Source organism: Cryptomeria japonica, chromosome 5, assembly GCF_030272615.1.
Source record: "Cryptomeria japonica chromosome 5, Sugi_1.0, whole genome shotgun sequence".
Taxonomy (NCBI): domain Eukaryota; kingdom Viridiplantae; phylum Streptophyta; class Pinopsida; order Cupressales; family Cupressaceae; genus Cryptomeria; species Cryptomeria japonica.
In genome coordinates this window covers 33,223,353-33,244,505 of record NC_081409.1, presented here as the reverse complement: position 1 = coordinate 33,244,505, position 21,153 = coordinate 33,223,353, and the positions used below count along the sequence as shown (strand labels likewise).

Genomic DNA, 21,153 nt, shown 5'->3' with positions numbered 1-21,153 from the left:
AACCATGGTATGGTCCAGTGGAACCTCAAATATGGAAACTGCCACAACTTTCGAAAAAGTAGGGAATCACCCTAAAAAGTAGGAAACTCTCTCCAAACACTTGTAACTGCTCAAAAGGATCCTGCTCTACTCCTTGGTCCCCTAGGTGGTCATTCAATCAACTGCCAGTTCTCCATAAAAAATAGGAGACCTCCCTAAAATGTAGGAACTGTCGTCTGAAGGTCCAAAACGGTTCACAGAGCCCCTGGAAAGCTCCATGACCCTCAAAATGAGTCCTCTAACCATGTCATTGACCTATTGGAACTCGAATGGTAGGTCAATAGGGAGGAAATTCCCTTAGCCTAATGGAGGGATTATGATAATCCCTGGTAGGCAATATATACTGAATATCTATATGCATATATATTATGGCTTGGTTGACAAAGTTCATCCAAGAAGAGACGGATCTGTCCGGTCCTCTCTGGTAGACTTGGGTGATAAGATGCATCATCCAAGGCAAGGAATTGATCATATCTGATGGTCTTCCTTGGTATGGCTTGGGTGTAAGAAATTACATCCAAGATAGGAATCGAATTAACCTTCGATTTCCTGGTATGGCTTGGAACCAAGATGGGTTCCAAGAAGGTGAGCTTCACAACCGCCTAAGGACATGTCCCAGCACTGCACTCATATCCTTTTGTATTAAATAAGAATTGAGATGGCGTTAATTAAGTAATTGAAGTTTAATTGCAAATTAGATTATATATATATATATTTGTTGTATTTTAAAAATCTGTTTTACAGGGCAGTGATCTCTAACAAGTAGGGACATTATATGTCATTTATGAGGAGGTTGACCAAATTGGCCAGTGTGAATAAGAGTAAATATTCCATTCATTTGTGTTGTGTTGCTCCTGGGTTGGCATGATGGAAGGCAAGGTGATTGGAATTAATTTCTTGTGCCAAGTGCTACTGTTCATTGCTTTGGCATGAGATTATTGGTTGGGTCAATTCATCCTCCCACTCTCCTCTACGAGGCGTTAAGATATTCTTGGAGATAATAGTAGGTTGTTTCTTGGAACAATGACATACATTTGTGTGCTGAAGCATACCTAGAATCAAACCATGATGCTTTAAGATCAATTGGAGTTGTTGAAGGTAAGATTGGTTGGCGTTTGCATTGAAAGGTGACTACTAGGGAAGGAGAAGTCGCATGAGTTGTTTGGTATGAGCAAAATCAGATGCAACACTCCATATGAGATTATCTGTTACCACTTTGAAGACATCTCAAACCTAGTGTGAGGATGTACTTGGTAAAAAATATGCAGCTGCAAACTTATTGTCTAGGGCATTGAAGTTATCCAGTTATCTTGACCATTGTTTGGCATATTGCAGTTTTCTATTGAACCTCTAGCCATGTATGGCAAATTATGAGTTTAGAACCGTACTCTTATGTTTCTGAGTTTAAAGTAGTGTTTGATCAATACTCCATTATGAAATTTGATAATAGAAAATTAGTCTTTGTTCAATCAGTCATTTTACATTTGAAATAAATGAATGTGGATGTCCGTTAACGCTAACAATATCAAAAACTGCAAATAAATATAAATCTGCAAATTGTGCAAGAGAACCATCTATTGAATGATAAGAAGAGGAGAAGTCTTGTTAACTCTACAATAAGCTTTAATAGTAGATTGAAAACATTGGCAATACCATGCAAATCTTGGCAAAAGAAGAATTGCAAAAACAAAGGGTTTTCAAAACCGGGTTGGTCATTACATTACTTCAACCCAAATAGCATTAGCATGAAATAAATCATACAAGCATGAGTAGAAAAATGGCAATAATAAAACTATAGGAAAAGTTAGTTCTAGTAGTACTCATATAGACCTTTCCAAATCACAACGTTTGTACAACCATTATTCAAACGTTTTCAAATGTATTGTTGAATTTGCTCATGTACCATCTAACTTCATCTCTAGATACAATCATTAGGTTAATTTTTTTATTAAAATGCACGCTAGGTTAAAAAATTTACTAAAATGCACATACAAACTCGCTAAAAAGTGTGTCAGGTGTGGATTCTCCAATGACATCTACTTGATACCCATCCTCCAGTATTTTAGTATTCACCTGTTAGAAATGTCCATTGATAAGTAATAACCTAATATTGAATAACTCTCATCAACATTATTATTTCTTAACATATTAGCTACAAAAAATGACTTACAAATATTATTTTGAAAATAGAAAATCCAAATTGAAAAATATGTTATCCATGCACTTATCAAGGTTGCAAATCAGTTTTCAAATTGCTAGATTTCATTACACAACACATTTTGGCCATATAGTTCGTGTGACCCAACAAAACCATATTGATGGAAAGGTTCTTTGTACAAACTGTAAACCAACTCAAGAGAGGACCACAAGCCTTCTATGTGATGATTTTAATTGCTATCTACAAAGGGTAGACTAATAAAATAGACACTAGAAAGTGAGAAAAGAACTCAATGATTTAAATCCAAAGAAAAATATGTAAAACTTCACAAGATAGATAATTTCAGATATATTATACCATCACAAAAGAAAGAAGATTATATTGGAAATAAGATGAATATTTTATCAAGGAAATGGTGCCGATATTTATGAGATGGTTACTCTTTTTATCTTTTAGATGCATTCTTCAAGTGCCCCACTTTACTTAATTTCCATATATAAACTATTCATCTTACAACCAAATATAGGTGGAGTGTTATTTACTAGAAAATCCCCATTAGAACAAATTTTTAGATAATAAAATTGCACCATAATGTTCAATTCTCCAGCATTAAATATTTAAGATTCACTCCTAGATTTGAAACTTGTACCAATTGTAAAGTGTTAGGAATTAATCTTTACTTGGTAAAGGTTATTTCCTTTTGCTTAGTTACTCGTAGGAATCTTCTAAAGGAATTTCTACACGTCTTTTGTCTTATTTGAGTTCGCACATGTGTGAGAATAATTCTTTTTCATTGTTCGTAATATGTGGAATATTAGAGCTTAGGTGTAGATTCTTCCTTATGAGGATTGTGACACTTGGCACAAACATAGGATGATAGATGGCATGCATAGACTTGGGAAATACATTTGTAACTCTCTCACCTCGATTTATTTGAGTTGCTTCTCTCATTCTTCTCATGAAGCATTCTATGCCTGATCTCTATCTCTCTTTCTCTCATTGTATATTTTTAGGATTTATGCAATCTTCTTAATATTGGGGGTTTTCCTTTGCTTTTTCCCCCTTATAAATTCTGGTGTCTCCTCTTCAATATTTGGTCTGCTTGCTCTTGGTTCTCTTTTAATAGTAATCTTTCCTTCAAACAATATTGCTAATTAGGAGAGTTTTACTCACACACTGTGGTTGAAACCAAAATTTTGTATATTTCCCCAAGTGTACAAAATTTTCAACCAACAGTTTTTGGCGACTCTGTTGGGAACACAAACGCATTCGGAAGCCTCACGCTTTCGTTTGAAGTCTAGTGTCTTGCTGATTTTTCAGAATTTTTCACTTTGGTTTTACAGATTTCTCTAAGCTGGAAGGTTTGCGTGTTTATATTCATCGTAGGAAGGGTGAAAGTTCTCAAGAAATATCTCCTGCTAAACGAGCTAGATTCCATTTGCTTACTAGTACATCCTCCCTTTCACGAACCACAAGTTATCCCCCATCAAAGAAAAAGAAGTCTATCCCAAGTGAAAATTCTCCTTTCTTTTTCAAACTGTTGATATCTTCATCATCTAGTATGGCTAATCCTCCTCCACTTCCTCCTCCTAGTCTGTGGGGAGCAGCTTTTGGTCCTTTAGCCTTAACCCCACCTCTTCATCCACTTCCACAAGGTTCCCGAAAAAATCTTCCCAATTTCTATGGAGATGGAAAGCAACATCCTGATGAGCATGTCAAATCTTTCTATATGGCATGTGGTATTCTTGGAGTAGAACATCAAGATGTTGTTGTTCGCTTGTTCATAGAAACTCTTCAAGGTATTGCAGCCAATTGGTTTTTCAATCTTGCTGCTGGTTCGATCGTTTCTTGGAACTCATTGAGAGACAAGTTTGAGGAACATTTAAAGCCCGCAGAAGATGAACATGCCTTGCTGGCCCAATTGACCCAAATGAAGAAGGATACCCACGAAGGCATGTGGGAATTCATTGCTAAGTTCAATAAATTAGCAAATAGAATTCCTATCAATTCTTAACCTACTCTTGAGAATCTTAAGTGCTTTTTCATCAATACTCAGTTGCCGGAGGTCAGTTTCTTCCTAAGGCGACCATCTCCCACTGATTTAGCTGCTGCTCAATCAATGGCTACTGAAATTGAGGACGATTTGATCCTAGCTAGTAAAACCAAAAGGGATTCTAAACAGTCCAAAGGAGGTTCACATATGGAGATTTCATCTTCTAGTTCTACCGACCCAATGGTGCAGAAATTAGCAAATGAACTCCTTGCTTTAAAGAAGTGTCTCAAAAATCCTGTCCTACACCATACAAGGATATCCCAAGATGGACGTATCCTAATGTTGCTGCCAGTTATGCTACTAAGAATCAACCCAAGCTACCTCCTCCTCTCGAGAGGCTTGTGCTTGAACCACCTCCTTCAAAGGCAGCTGTTGGTTATTATGAGACTGATCAAAATGAGTCTTCTTATTTTGATTATCAGTCTGATGATGTTGCTCTTCCTCAACAAGAAGAAGAAGATGCAACTGGCGACTCTACTATACGCTATATGCACTATGATGACTCTGTTGCTGCTGAAAGGACTCATAGTCAAGCATTTGCCATGATGACAATAACCTAGACTCGGTTGGCTCAACAAGATGAAGCCACGAAAGTTGCAAGTGATTCTCAATTACCTGTTACTATCGCTAAAAGAGTAACACTGCTGCCCTATATTCCAAAGGATGTAGTGAAAAGTCAAGTAAGTAACAATAATCCTCCTTTTGTTTCTTCCGTTGATCCCAAGCCCAGTATGCCTAACCCCAAACCACAATCTGACAATGTTCACCCCTCCCTAGCTGGTTCGTTTCAAGCTTTTGACATTATTGATCATGCTAGGAAGACCAAAATTCAAATGTCCGAAGTTGAATATTTACAAGCTAATCTTGATCAATTTGATAGGCTGGCTAATTTTGTCAAGAGTAAGGAAACTTCTCCTATACTTGAAAATACTACCCCTCAAGAACCCAAGAATTTGCCCAATCATTTGGTAACCATTTCATCAGCTACTCCAGGAAAGATAGAACCCTTTTATATTTCCCTATTGATCAATGGTTTTCAGTTGAGCAATTGTGTCTGGGATTCCGGTGCTTCTGATAATGTCATGCCCACTAAGGTTGCCCAAGCTTTGGGGCTGAGCTTGACCATAAATTTTGGTCATTGTTATTCCATGGAAAACAAACAAGTGCCTCTTATTGGGCAAATCAAGGATGCTCAATTTGCATTTGCAGCTTTCCCAGATAATAAAATAAAGATGACTGTTTTGGTAGCTGATGTTCCTGCATCATATGGAATGTTACTTGGCCGTAATTTTTGCAAGGATGTTGGAGGAGAACTCAACATGGATATGACTGAAGCAAGGATACCTGTCAAAGGTATTGTACAAAAGTTAGTTCCCGAAAGAGAGACCAAGTACATAGTTGTCAAGTCTAATGATCCCCATGCTCAGATTCTTTTTGAATCTTCGGGTTTTGGGAATTATTATCTTCATATAGATGAAATCTCGGAGTTCGTTGAAGATTGCCCTTCTAGCAGCTCCGACATTTCATTACTTTCAGTAAATGGAAAATTTGCTGATATTGAGTAAGACCAAGCATCAGAAGATGGATCTTAAAGTTCATATATCATGGTTGAAGAAGCTTCATCCCTTGTTGCTGATGAAAATGCTCAATTGTCTACTCAACAAGAGTTTTACTCTTCTCCTACACAAGAAGAAAGTTCATCTTCTCCTATGGAAGAAGACGACAGTTCAAATGATGCGTGGACTCTTGAGTTTGATGGTAGCTGCGCTACAAATGGATCAGGAGTTGGCGTAGTTCTCATATCTCCCAAGGGAGAGATCTTCCCTTATTCCTTCAAATTGCAATTTGCTAATACTAACAATACGGTTGAATATGAGTCGCTTTTGTTAGGAATGAGCGTTGCATTGAAAAGAGGAATCATAAATCTTCATGCCTAGGGTGATGCAGAATTAGTAGTTTGTCATGTAAGGAGTATATATCAAACAAGAAATGATAGACTCAAGCATTACCGTAATTTGGTATGGGAAACTATTGAAGATTTTGATGCTTTTAGCATTTCAGTTGTGCCTTGTGAGTACAATAACAGAGCTGATTCCCTTGTTGTTTCAGCTACTTTGTTGGTTCCCCATCTTGACTTTGGTCAAGATAAATATATTATTGAATTGATATAGAGACCCAGTGTGCCTGACAATTGGGATCATTGGTAGATTTTCAATGATGATAAGCAGTTAATAATTTCTTGCAAGCAAAAGATGGTTTCAACAATCTGTACTTCAAAGGGAGTAATTCTCCTTCCTCTTCTTCGTCAGATTCAATGTCAGAAACATCATCCGAATCGGATGAAAATATTCTTCAGCTGAAAGGAAATAAAATTCCCAAGGGGTTGGTTTCTCTTGAAAAACTCTTCGATCAACATGATCGTTATATCAAGAGATGGCAACAAGAAAGTGCTGATTCTCCTAGGGGACATGAGAAATATAATATTGGCTCAGATGAAGACCTAAAATTTGCAATATTGGCAATAACTGTACTTCAGATGAAAGAGATCAGTTCATTCAACTTTTGCGCCAATACCATGATGTCTTGGCATATTCATACGATGATCTTAAATCTTTTCAACCCAAGGAGGTGCAACATGATATGATATTCCCCTCAAGCTTGGTGCAGTACCCTTTAGACAAAAGTAGTGCTAGTATAATCCAAAAATCCCAGGTACCATTCTTTCTAAAATTCAGAAAATGCTTGATGCTTGGATTATTTTTCCCATCCATCATTCAACGTGGTTGGCAAATATAGTTCTGGTGCGTAAAAATAATGGAGAAATACGTATTTGTGTTGATTTTATAAACCTTAACCAATTTTCACTAAAGGATAACTATCCATTACCAATCATGGATCAAGTTTTGCAAACAGTGACAGGATCTGAAATCCTATCTATGTTAGATGGATTTTCAGGATATAATCAAATGGAGGTTAGTGAATCTAATCAGCATAAGACTGCATTCACTACTCCATGGGGTACATTTGCCTACCGTAGAATGCCTTTTGGGTTGATCAACGCAGGAGCTACTTTCCAAAGGGCTATGGATTTGGCTTTCCGTGGTATTGTGGGAAGATATCTTGTAGTGTATCTTGATGATCTTACTGTTTTTTCCAAAGACCATGAGAATCATCTTTTTCACTTAAGAGATGTACTTGAAAGATGTCGCAAGCATGGCATCTCTCTTAATCCCAAGAAATCAGTTTTTGGGGTAACCGAGGGAAAAATTCTTGGTCATATTGTTTCCAAGGAGGGGATAAAAATTGATCCTGAAAGGGTTAAATCTATTCAAACTCTTCCTTTGCCGTACAGTAAGACCACTGTCCATTCCTTCTTTGGTAAGGTAAATTTTCTGCGAAGATTCATTCCTGACTTTGCAGAAAAGACTTGTCATATTGTGGATATGATGAAAGGAAAGACCGTTTTCCGCTGGAATTCAGAAGGAAAGGCTGCATTCAATGAAATCAAGGATGCAATTGCTCATGCACCTATGTTGGTATGTCCCAGCTACACCAAGGAGTTTATCATGTATAGTTATGCTTCCGAGCATACTATGTCTGCTCTTCTAATGCAGAAGAATTCAGAGGAGATTGAGTCTCCTATTGCTTTCATGAGTTGTTCTCTAAAATCTCATGAACTCAAGTATTCTTCTATTGAGAAGAATGCCTATGTTGTTGTTAAAGCAGTCAAGAGTTTTCGTTTTTACATTTTGAATTCTCATACTTTTGTGTTAGTTCCTGATACATCAGTCAAGTCTATCTTGACACAACAGGAGTTTGGCACAAAAAGAGGGAATTGGATTGCCAAAATCCAAGAGTATGATTTGGAAATTAGGCCTACAAAGCTTGTTCAAGGTAGAGGACTTTGCTAGCTCATGGTAGAAGGGATTCCAGAGGAGCAAGAACTGGATGATTCTGAAGATCTTCCCAAGGTGTTGTTTGTCAGTACTACTGATGAATGGTATTCTAATATAGCATTTTTCTTCACTTATGGTGAATGTCCACGACATTTGTCATTCAAGGAAAAGAGGAGTATCAAGTTGAAAGTTGCAAACTTTGTATTATGGGATACTAGTTTGTACAAAAGAGCAATTGATGGAACTTTGCTTCGTTGTGTTGAAAAAGCACAACAAGCAAAATTGCTAGAATCTTTCCATGATAAGGCTTGTGGTGGTCATTTCTCCACACTAGTGATTGCTCACAAAATTTTGAGAGCTAAGTATTATTGGCCTATGCTCTTTCAAGATGCTTTTAGATGGGTGTGTAAATGTATACATTGTCAGCAGTTTGTGTGCAAACAAAAAATTGCAGTGTTACCATTGAGACCGGTGATTGTTGAAGAACCTTTCTGGCAATGAGGCATTGATTTCATTGGTGTAATCAATCCTTCTTCAAGTGTAAGCTATTCGTATGTTTTTACTACTACAGACTACTTCACCGAGTGGGTGGAAGCAATACCGGTAAAGCATGCTACTTCTGAAATAGTATGCAGATTTCTCAAGGAGAATATTATTTCCAGATTTGGTGTTCCACACAAGATCGTGATTGATAATGTAGCTACATTTTCTTCCTCTGAAATTACACAATTTTGCTTTGAATATGGTATTTTGTTAACTCATTCATCCGATTATTACCCCCAAGGTAATGGTTAGGCGGAATCAAGTAACAAGAATTTGATTACCATTATTCACAAACTTGTGGAAGAGAACCAAAAGTCTTGGCATAAGGCTCTTTATGATGCTTTATGGGCAGACAGAACCACACCCAAAAGGGCTATTGGTATGTCATCATTTCAATTTCTTTATGGGATCAATGCAGAAATACCCATTACTTTGGAACTTCCTGCTCTTAAATTGGCTAAAGCAATTGAAGATAAAACTTTTGAGAATGCTTTAGACAAAAGGATCATGTATTTTTCTCAGTTGGAAGAACAAAGAACACAAGTGGTGGACTGGATCGCTTAGCACCAACAACAAGTCAAAGTTCTTTTTGACAAAAAAGAAACGCAAAGAGGATTCCAATTGGGTGATCGTGTGTTTCTTTGGGATAAGCGAAGGGAACCGAAAGGTTTACATGGAAAATTTGACTCTCTTTGGCGAGGACCCTTCACTATTCACCGTATTGCTGGAGAAGATAGTTTTATCTTGGCTTATGGTGATCGTACACCATTTGCGCTGCCCTATAATGGCCAGCATTTGAAGCATTACTTTGAATGAAAGTTTGAGGTAACTTCTTGTAAATAATGTCTATATCTTTTTGTCTTTTGTCCTTTTGTTTGTTTGTTTTCGCGTTGATTGACTCTGTGGCCCAATGGATAAGAGGAAGGCAATTAGAGATCTGGTTTCTTTTCTTTCACAATCTTGAAGGATAAATGAAATAATTCCCTAGTCAAAGACAATTGTTGTCCTCATTTTTGTTTTCAAAAATGAAAGACCATTACATAAAAATTTTGTCAAAAAATGAAAATTGTACTCTGACATGGTTACTGAGGCATAATTTTGCTTCGCCCTTGGACTGGATTAATCCTCAATCCATCCTTGAACCACGTTTCAAATTTCATCACATTCTGGGTTCGTTTGCTATGTTTTTTCTTCAATTTCAGGTTTTTCTTCCCTGACTGCAGGTGGGAAATTTTCCTTAAGTTGCAAGTTTAAATGTTTTCATTTGTTTTAGTCATTGTAGGGAAATTTTTAGCTAATTACAAGTGCACTTTATTGAAAAAAGAGCTTGTAACTTACGTTTTATTTTCCCCTTGATGCTTTTTGGCTTTTTAAGTCATAATAGGGATTTTTTGGATAAGTTACAAGTTACTTTTAAATTGCAAATTTAAAAAGTCAGTTGTAATTCTTTTATAAAGTTCCTATTTCAGTGTTTTTACTTGTAATGGGGATTTTATTCCTCTATTAGATGTGTTAAGTTATTAAAACTTATTGAGGGGATTTTATTTTCCCCTTACAAGTTATTATAACTTGTATTTCTCTCTCAAAAACCCGATTTTGCCTAGAATGGAGATAAAGTGACATTTTAAACTTGCAATTGAGTCTCAAAAACCCGATTTGCTCCATGGGTGAAAATAAAGGCATTTTTGAACTTGCAATATAGTCCTAAAAACCCGATTTTGCCTTGTGCAAGATAAAGTGACATTTTAAAACATGTAATATGAAGTCAAAAACCCGATTTTCATTGTTACATGCAAATTGAAACTTGTTCTTCACTTCCAAGAACCCAACCGAGTATTTTTCCTCTCCTAAACCAATTTTGCCACAAAATCTTCCCTATTTTTTTGGAGAAATTCATGGATTAAGGAGGCGATATGGTAGCAAAGCGGATTTTGCGAGTTTGGAAACACGTTGCATTTTGATTTGGTAAACGTTTTACATTTCACTCAATGTGTTTTACCTCTTCAAAAGCGTTTTTCACGTGCTACATTTTGGGGGTTTTGGTGCCACGATTTCGCTTCATCTACGAGCGTTTGGCTTTGGGTCTCTCCTACGTGGTATTTCCTTAGCGATTTGACTCATTCTTCTAGCATTTCAAAACACGTTTTTGCTATTCTTTCTCCAAATCCGAGTTTCGAAAAACGAGGCAAGGGTTTTGGAATCGTTTTCTATTTAAAGGTTGTCTTCTTCATTCAAAAATTGTTTCATCTTTTGAAGAGGCATTTTGGATTGAAGCAAGGTATGTTTTCTTTTCTTCTTGTTCCATTTTCTTGTCTTCTTGTTTTTCCATTCTAGTTGTAAATTTGTATATATGTTGGTTTTGCCCTAAAATCGGTTTTGTGAGAGAGATTTTCCCCTTTGCAAAGCAATTTGTGAATTGCATTGTTCTTCCCCATTTTCCTTCTTTACTTGTATTCGGGATTTTAAATCCCGATTATAAGTTGGATGAAAATAATTGATCTTCCCTTATGGTTATAAGACTTTAACCATCTTTTGTTGAAATTCCAAGTTGCAAAGATGAAAAATACCCATTCTTCCAAACTCGGGTTTTTTTGAACCAGATTGCATGTTGAAAGTTCTTCCCATTTTCTTGAAACTGGCACTCCCAAAATCTTTCCATTCTTGTTCATACTCATTGCCTATATCTGTACTTTCCATTCACATCATTTCCCACATGTCCAAAACTCATTTTTCACTCATTTCTCCATTTTTCGTTTTACAAGTATACTTGCACTCGAGTTTTAAAAATTTGATTGCATGTTCATTCTTCCCCACTTGTATACTTGTAAAACTTTCCCCAAGATCCAAAATTGGTCAAAGTCAAGTTTCCAACATTCCCATTTATTTCCCATCTTTCTCTCCCCAAGATCCGAAATCGGTCAAAGTCAAGTTTTTGACATTCCCATTTATTTCCCATCTTTCTCTCACAAAGTTGTGAAGCGCAAGGGCTAGAGTTCTTCCCATTTGAAGAAGGAAAAATATTAGTTGCAACTGATTATGATGTTGCTTTAACACTTTTAAGTCTTCATCGCAACATACCAGGTTGTTCTTCAATGTCAGATTTACCATCATCTCCCATTCCGAAGAAGATGAAGTATAAATATTACAAGTACGAGAATGAAGTTTCACCTTCACAAATTTCCTCTCCTTTGGATCATATCAAGGATACGGAGATAGGGCATGTGGACATGTCAGAATTCATTAAGAGGGTGGAGGATCCGCATGATAGTAATATGCAGCGGTTGTTGGACAGCCACATTCATCATGCATCTTCTTTTCCAGTGGCTGCCCTAGAACCTGAATTTGTTCTCGCCTGCGCTCGCCACTTCGACAAGGAGACGAGAACCATTAAAAATGATGATGGTGAGGCAATAATCCGCCTTGATGTGGATACTATTGAGAAAGTCTTTAGAATACCACTAGCACCTGTTTATATGGAAATTTGATAGTGCAGCTGAGTACTATGTCAAGAGGGAAAAGGACTGCAAATGTCACATTAACAGGTGGATTCATGAGCCACGAGCCGCCTTCACGAGGTGGGCTAAGTTGTACCATTGCGACTTCAAGTGGGAAATTGGAGACATCATTACTCTCCCTAGCAGGATGATGGGTCTTGAACACTAATGTTTTTGAGCCCTGGATGTATCAGTGTACCATGTTCATAAGGCAGTCCCATCATATATCATGGGGAGAGATTATCAGTGATGCTTTGTGTGAACAACTTGCAACAGTCCCTACTACCATGACTTTCTACATGAATTCATACTTAGTGTATTTGGTAGCATCACTCAGACATTTCCCTGGTCTTTCTACCAAGGGTGATCGCTTGCTTATACCTGTGTGGGAATATTATGATCAGTTGCCTTTGAGACCTAGCATATTACATTTCAGAAGGGTTCAAGATGCATTATTTGGTTACTTCATGTGCTAGTTTGACAAGACTCTAAAGAACAGAAGGGTGTTAGATGAAGCATGGGAAAAAGTGAATGAGTATGGGTGTTTGTTTCTTCAATTCCCAACTTTCACTTATGTAAGAGTCAGATGCTACAGCGTGCAACCATACATGCTTCCTAGATACTTGACCGATAAGATCATTCTTATGGAGTTGGGAAGATAGATCATGGCTGTGCACGCTCATCAATCTGTCAAACATAAGGTTGGGATGGGGATTTCTATAACTAACCCATTGAATATTGGCCGGCATTTTCTTGTCACATCCGTCAAAGACAAAGCTATGGAGATTGAGATGCAGGTGATTAAACTCAAAAGGTTTAAATCTAGGGCAGATTTTGACTATCAGGGTATGAATGAAAAAATCAAAAAGTCCTTTGTACATGTGCACCGTATTGAGGATATCTGGGTAGATCTCCATACTAAAATGGAGGTTCTCAAGATGGACTACTGCAGGATTACTGTTGAGCAGGTTATTGATTTGAACCTAGTGGACATTCCGCAAGGAATGATTGATGATGGTAATGTGCTTGATCTAGAGTTTGTCTCACGAAGGGTTGAGGAAGCCCCACTTCCTTTAATCCAATGGTCACATAAAGAATGCACTTCCATTCTTGAAAGATTTCAGCCTATCTTAGCTAACACCAACACTTGGATCAAAGGTAATGGTGTTAGACTCATCCAGATCAAGGTTGGAAAAGAAAATAACTCTACAGGGCCTCTTGGACGTAAGTCTGAGATTTAGATTGACAACAAGGAAGGTGCATCGTCTTCAGGTACTAGGATCAAATTGCGGGTTAGTCGGACAATAGTACTTTCTCCTGAGGAGGTGAAAGTTTGTGGAAAAAAAAAATCTCAGATTCACATTCATGTGATTGATCCTGATAATGCGGAGGAAGGACAACAATCCGATGATGCTCCTAAGTCATTGGTTTTGGAGTCACCTCATCAGATTCCCTCCTCAATTTCAATGGAGCTGCCTCTATCTCCTCCTAACATAATAGTGGAGGAGTCTCCTCAGAATGTCGTTCCTATTTTAGCAGTTGAGCCACCTCTTGATCATCAACAAGAGAGTTTGCTAGAAATCCTCGAGGATACTCTTGTATGTATCCATTTGTCAGAGATTGATACCTCTACTTCTGGCTTTGAAGAATTTATGAGGCAATCTTCATGCCCTTTGGTTATCGAGAAAACCATGGTCGCCATCCAAATAGATTCTCCTCCCAAGGTGACCACAGCTGTTCAAACAGAAACTGCTTCTCCTTTGTCTTCGGTACCTACTAGAGGAGAACTAGTTGTTTTACCTCCATGGCTTAGTTCTTTTAGCCCAAAGAGGAAGAAGCAGGAAATCTCTCCTGATGTCTTTGATTATCAGCAACTCAAGCAGTCTAGAACCAAGGTTGCTAAAAAAGCCAAGACGATCTCAAGAGTAACCGTTTATAGCAACAAGATGAAAGTAGCATAAATTGTTGAACCCCTTGCGGATAAGCCACGTGAGGAAAATGCAAGTTGCTGATTACAGGGTTACAAGGATAGAATTGGGTAAACAAACGCATGAAGTGGTCAAGCATGATGCCCAACAATCCGTAGCTTCACTAGTATAGCGGTATGATGAACTTATAGCAAAGAAAGACAAGCTAGAAGAGGAGAATAGGCAACTTGTTGCAGCTGTTCATAAAATTACAAAACCTGCTGGTCAAGGGAGTAATCCTACAAGTTATTCCCGTTCACAAGAATCAATTCGGAGAGTTGAAAGAGTTGCTCAGAAAGTACAAGCGTTGGATTCTTGGGTGGATCAACTTCATGATCTATGTGCACAAAATTTGAAAGACATTTTCCAAATGATGTCTAAGTTGGAGACCATTGAAGAAAAATTGAATCATACCTCCGAGACTTTCAAATAGAATTTAGAAAGGGTTGAAGGTAGTTTGACAATTTGCCGCACAATGCCTCGACAACAATTGAGTGTTCTTCAGGAGCATGACATTATCCCTTCCAGGGTCATGTATTTGGAATTTGAAGAACTTCTAGAGAACAAAGCCCTTGTTCTCAAATCCCTCATTGAGGAGATTGATGAAGCAATAAGATTGCGAGTTGAAAGTGTTCCAAGGTGTTGTTTCTCACTGTGAGAAAGCCTCTTGCAATATCATGAGTCAGAATGGAGAGTTGATATGAGAAGAAGAAGTGCTCGCAGATTTACAGATGAAGATTCATAATGAGTGGAGGAGCAAACAATTTTCAGCTGTCTGAATCCAGGTTTTGATGAAACATCAAATCTTTTTGCATGAAATCCAGTCCACTTTGGAGACGAACGACTCTATGTCTCTTCAATGCCATGACACCATCGTGAAGACCATGGTTGTTGCCAAGAACATGTAATGTCCCTACTATTTAGAGATCATTAACCTGCAAAAAAGATTGTTAGAACATGACAAACATATATGTATATATAAGTAATCTAAATTATAATCTAACTTTAAAATACTTACTTAACGTAATCACAACTTTTATCTAATAAAAAGGATACGATTGCCATACGAAAGTATGTCCTTAGGCAGCCGTGAAGCTCGCCTTCTTGGAACCCATCTTGGTTCCAAGCCCTCCAGGAAGTCGAAGGTGAATTCGACTCCTATCTTGAATGTAATTTCTTACATCCAAGCCCTCCAGGAAATCGAAAGTTAATTCGACTCCTGTCTTGAATGTAATTTCTTACATCCAAGCCCTCCAGGAAATCGAAGGTTAATTCGATTTTCTTGGGTGTAACCTCTTACACCCAAGCCATCCAAGGAAGACCCTATGTCAATTCCTTGCCTTGGATGATGCATCCCATCATCCAAGTCCTCAGAGGGGACCGGCCAGATCCGTCTCTTCTTGGATGAACTTAGTCAACCAAGCCATATATATGCATATAGATATTCAGTATATACTGCCCTCCAGGGATTATCATAATCCCTCCATCATCTGGGATCCGTTGACTGTTTGCAGGACTTCATCAAGGGAGGGCAGCGGGTAGTTATCCTTTTCTGATGCTCTGTTTAGATTACGGAAATCGACACACAGTCTGATTTCCCCGCTCTTCTTTCTTACTGGGACTAGATTAGCGACCCAGGTAGAATGTCGTACTGGAAAGACGATGCGAGCAGCCAGCAACTTCTTTACCTCTTGATATATTAATGGTTCGAGGAGGGCATTCACTGGACGCTGTCTTTGCCTGAAAGGTTTTGAATCTGGCTTGAGGGGTATGGTATGAGTTATTACAGATGTATCATAGGTTTTGAGATCCTCATACCCCCAAGCAATGATATCTGGGAATTCCCTCATATTTTTGAGGATTCCGTCTCTTTCTTGGGGCGTACACACTTTGCCAATCAGCACGTTCTTTTGATTTTTTTGCGTGCCGATATTGATTTTATCACAGGCGCCTCCTTCTGCAGTGCCTTCTTTGCGAGACTTAAGCTGGTCCCAGTCGAAAATTCGTTCTAACTGCACCATACCTTTGGGAATCGTATTTGTTCTGAGATTCAAGACCCCCTCTATGTCAATCTCGGCTTCTTGGGGTTCTTCCTCATCTATGATCTGAGTTGCAAATACATCTGAGCTTGTAATGAAGTCGATGATGTGTTTGTCATCATTAAACACCTGAAAATTGGTAATGTTGTCTGGGACTGATGGAACTGAGGCTAACTCTACTGTAAATTTCTTCAAACTTTGCATTGATAGTGGCTCGAGCGTGCTTGCGGCCTGGGCCAACGAATCAGCGACCTGGTTTTGTGACCTGAATATGGTCTTGATGTTAAAAGCATCGAAGCTTTCCATTATGTCCCACACGCGATTACGGTAAAGGCTGAGTCTCTTGTCGTGGCAAGTGTATTGTCTTCGAACTTGCCTGACTACTACTTCGGAATCTCCGAAACAATGCAGGATCTGGGCTCCCTTTTTAGTGGCTAATAGCAAACCGTGAATTAAAGACTCGTATTCTGCTATATTGTTGGTGCAGTGAAACTGTAGTCTGTAGGAAGCTAAATAGGTTTCACCAGTGGGGCTTATCAGTTCTACCCCTGCTCCAGCCCCTCTCTTGGATTTAGAGCCATCGAACCTTAAGGTCCAAGTCTGATTTGGGCTGGTAACCTTGCTGGTTGCGGTCGCCGGACCTGTAATTCCATACTTTTGCCGCTCAAGGGGTGTGGTGGCCTCCGGTCTGAGAGTATGAGTTTGTAGCACCTCGGAATGTCTCTTGCATGCCTGACTCAACGCTGCCCTGCATAGTGAACAAGTTGTTTCTGAATGGGCAGCATTGTGAACTCTGCACCAACTGGTTAGGAGCAGATTTGCAATAGAATCTTCATAGTTGAGCTGGGACGCTGGTCTTTCACATTTGCAGAAGAATTCCCTGAGGCTGCCAAATAACTCACCTTCTTCTGGCGATGGGGCCTCCTTATCATAACTCTCTGCAATCTGTCCGAAATTTTGGACTGGGTTTGAGCATTGTACCAATAGGACTTCGTTCATTGACCCGACGTCTGCCCTATATGTGCCCAGGTCTGATTCTAAGAATAGGGTTTCATTAGCCTGATTATATTCCGTAATCATCAGCTTGAGCCGAGGTTCGGACTCGATCCGGATCTGATTTGCTACCCCTCTCCATGGTAGCCACATGTGGGTGAAACTAGAATGCAGCCAGCCGTTGAGGACGCGGGTCCAATCTCGGCTGAGTAACATGCCATAGGCCCCTGGGATGTCCACCACTTGAATGTCGATGTACATCTGAATACGTGGATCAGCTGTTAGTTGCATGTGTATGTTGTTTAGCTCGCCCACTACAGTTACTTCAGATTTGTCCAACTGGGTAACCTTTCGGTTAGTCTTGGTGGGGGTCAAGCCTAAAGCACTGCATACTGACAAGGGCATAACATTTGCTGAAGCTCCCGAGTCAATGAGGCAATTGTGCAAGTTCTTACCAAAGATTCGGAGAGTTAATAAAAAAGGGGGGGGTTCTAGCTTTTCGGTGAACAAGCTTATTGTAGGCTCTGATGGTATGGTATCATTGTTCATGATTAAGATATCCTGAGTCCTTCCTCGTGCACGTGCTCCAAAGCCGGCCTCCATAGGTGGATCATTTTGGAACTCAGGTGGTGCAGAATAATTCACTGTTGCATCCCTGGGAGTTGTTGGTCCTCTCACCTCGCCACTGATCTTCTGGGGTTGTCCTTGTACTATCCTTTGTCCAGAGTGATCGTCCATCACTTTGGACTGAGTCGGTGTGGGTTCCTTAAGACTATTCAAGACCATGTCCCTAACTTCGGAGACTTTCATTAGTTCAAAAAAAGGTAAGTTGACTTTCATCCTTTTGAATTCGTCTGCCACCAATTGGCCTAGCTTAGCAATCTCTATATTGCTGGACGACCTATCACTGGAGCCTGGATTTGTGACAGTAATTGGCTGGTTCTGCGGGACGAGCATTCTTGGCTGGGGTGGGGTTTTCTGGGGCTGCCCTTGGCTCGTGTACTGTTGCGATGCCTTTGGATAACTTGGGTTATTACTAGCATTCTGATCTGGAGGGACCTGGATGTCTTTGGGAGGTGTGGAAGTGGTGTAGGGGCTGCTGTTGCTGTTCTGGTTGTTATTGTTATAATACCCCCGATTTGCGCGCTGGTACTGCTGAAATGCATTCACATCGACGGGCTGATTCGGGTCAGCCACCTCGTTTTCATCCTGATTGGGGAAGAAAAATGGGGGAATGTAGGTTTCTAGAACAAGTGCAGTGTCGTACCTTGGTGACGGCACTATTTCAAATCCAGAGGGAGGGAGCACTGGTTGAGGCATTGTGTTTTCCACCTCTCGTTGGAATATGCTGGCAGCAACCTGAAATTCGTCGCATTGTAACTCTGAGTGCCGATTAGTGTTGTGTAACCTGCACCAGTTAGAAAGTGCTGCCTCTGCCAAAAATACCGTATCCGTTGGCCTGTTTTCCGATGCTGGCGGATTGTCGAGCGGAGTAGGCACTCCTCCGTTGTTGGGACGGGTGTTCCATGTCCTTGCGGGTCTTTGATATCCTTGATTCTGATATTGGCCCTGGTGTTGGTTCCTCTTATTACTTTGCAACTGATTATTCTGATTTCGCAGATGAGTAACTTTAGAGGACAGCCTTTTCATTTGGTCAGTCAGTTCCCGCATCTCATCCTTCTCCTCTTGGGTTCTTGATGACACAGTGGTATTTTGCAGATAAATAGGCTGCTTAGGGAGGATTTGGGCTATAGGTGGTCCTGGATGAAGTACCAGTTGGCTGGTGGGCTGCTGAGGCTGATATGCCGGTTGTGGGATTGGGTTTAAAATGGGCGTTTGGTGGGTCAAAGCTTGAGTAATTCCCTGGAGTTGGCTGGATGCAGCAGGGGGTCCTAATTGCATCAAGGGCCCGGCGATATTTTGGCCTAGCCCCTTACTAATTTCCATGGCCTTAGCATAGGCCTCAGTCAGTGTAGTTGGCGCAGGGTGTGATTGTCGGACGAACATGGCTATTAAATAATCCAGCGCTGAATAGTAGATTTCCCTTGCCGAAGCGTCACTCACCACATACGGATCCTGTAATCGGGTGAAGGCCTTATGGAACCTATTGTTGAAAGAACTTATAGGCTCGTGTTCCTGTCTCTTGACTTCCACAAATTGCCTGTACAGCTCCGTGGGGGTTATAGGGATGCCATATTTTCCTGTAAAGGCTGCCTTCAACTTTTCCCAAGAGTCGATAGAGGATACCGGCAAATGTATGAACCAGTAAAATGCGTCTTCCCCCAATGAATAAGGAAAAAGCCTGCATGCAACATCCGCGTATTCAATTCGCCTATTGCGCAACGCATCCTCAAATATTTTGATATGCTCTTCCGCTGTCCTGTTTGGGTCATTTGGATGAAAAACGGAACAGAATCTGTCTGGGCTCTTGGGCATATCATGGTAAGCCGGGAAAATCAGCGGTGACGGGTTGTCTACCAACCATGTGGCACCATTTGGAGCAGGTGGATTGTGCGCCATCTGTGGCTGAGTTATCTGTGTTGTAGTAGGAACTAGATTTGTAACCACCGGAACCGTAAAAACTGAACTCCCTGGAACGGCGGACTGCTGATTTGCCGAGCTGGACTCACTGGGGTCTGAAGGTTGGCGATAACCCTTGCGTCTATAGAACTGAAAACCAGTAAATCTCTCCCGTTCTGGGCTTGATTTTTGGACTCTTTCGAACCTTTTAGGAGAAAAAGACCCAATTCGTTCCAGCGTGAGTTGTCTTGGGAGTTGATCTGGTGGATGTGGTGCGGATCCTTCTCTCGCTGAGGAGGGTAGGATCTTCCTCTGACTTCCAAGCCAGGGAGTGTAACTTAATCCACAATGTATGACAGATTCAGCCACTGATCTGGCTGTTCAAGGGGAAGGTTGCGTGAGTGTTCACAGGGCAACACCATGCTGCATCTTGAGCTGCCTTCCTAGTATCTGTTGCACGCAAGAACGGATAAAAGCTGATCCTGCGTCTTCCTTTCTGAGAGTAGTCTAATATGATCTCTGAGCTAGACTGCTCGGAAGGCCCTCCTTCTAGCGCCAATTCTGTTGACGTGTCTGAAATCGCATTGCTGCAAACTTCATACGGCCAACGCAAAATAGAATAGCCGACTGATTATCCTACTCTCTCTTGAGATAAGGAAGTCTCTAATGCTGTTTTCTAAGTTTGATCAAAGGAGACTACCTCAAGGTTTCTTTCGTCAGGTCTTGACTGCGGGATCTCTCAGTGGCTTTATGTGTTTATGCTGGAAACACAAGGGGGCTTACGTTTGATTAGTAATTTCACGTGCGAATTCCCAGGGACCTCTTTTGGTTTTCTTTCAGGTGATGTTGATTTATTTGAAGCTGATTTAGCAAGACTGGATTTCTAAAAAAAGGGGATAAAATTGGGAGGAGAGAAAGGAAGGGTAGAGAGAGAGAGAACAGTAAATATTAACTAGGACAACAGATTTACCCAAGCAGACAGACACCTCCAGGAAACCAGGTTAAGCATCATCAGTCATTCAGACACAATGTTTGCATAAACTTAGTGCAATCTTCAAAGGAGAAACCAGATTTTCATATTACCAAATACAATATTAGAACTTCTATATTCATGATATGTGTACTTTTGATAATCGAACTGAATCATAAAATAGCCCAGATTAACCATGCAGAAAGGAAAAAAAGCAATCAGCTATCCTCTAATGGTATGGACTGTGGAGATTCTATCAGATGCTTGGTAAGAACTGCTGTGTAAAATGAACGGACATAATTAAAAGCTTTCTAATTTAAATGAAGAAGGAGACCATGCACTCACAAGGAAATTTGAAGGTAATTTCAATCCATTGTATTAATTCCTGCAAAATTTCTTCAGAGCTTTCGCAACAATTCAAGAACTTCCTCCTAAATGAGGGAAAACCAGTCCCCTTAAATAGGTTTCCAAAAATGGATGA

The 21,153-nt window shown here is 39.9% G+C and overlaps 1 protein-coding gene across 2 annotated transcripts in view; it reads right to left on the bottom strand.

Moving 5' to 3' along the window:
* Positions 1-1,915: 1,915 nt before the first annotated feature.
* The window catches only part of LOC131057374 (uncharacterized), a 339,223-nt gene continuing 319,985 nt past the window's right edge, over positions 1,916-21,153 (bottom strand). The window contains exon 14 of one of the 2 annotated variants that reach the window (XM_057991535.2): positions 1,916-2,112. In XM_057991535.2, coding sequence (XP_057847518.2) covers positions 2,017-2,112 — 96 coding nt within the window. In that variant the 3' untranslated portion in view covers positions 1,916-2,016. The remainder of the gene's footprint in view (positions 2,113-21,153) is intronic. The other variant, XM_057991533.2, reaches the window with a different exon arrangement.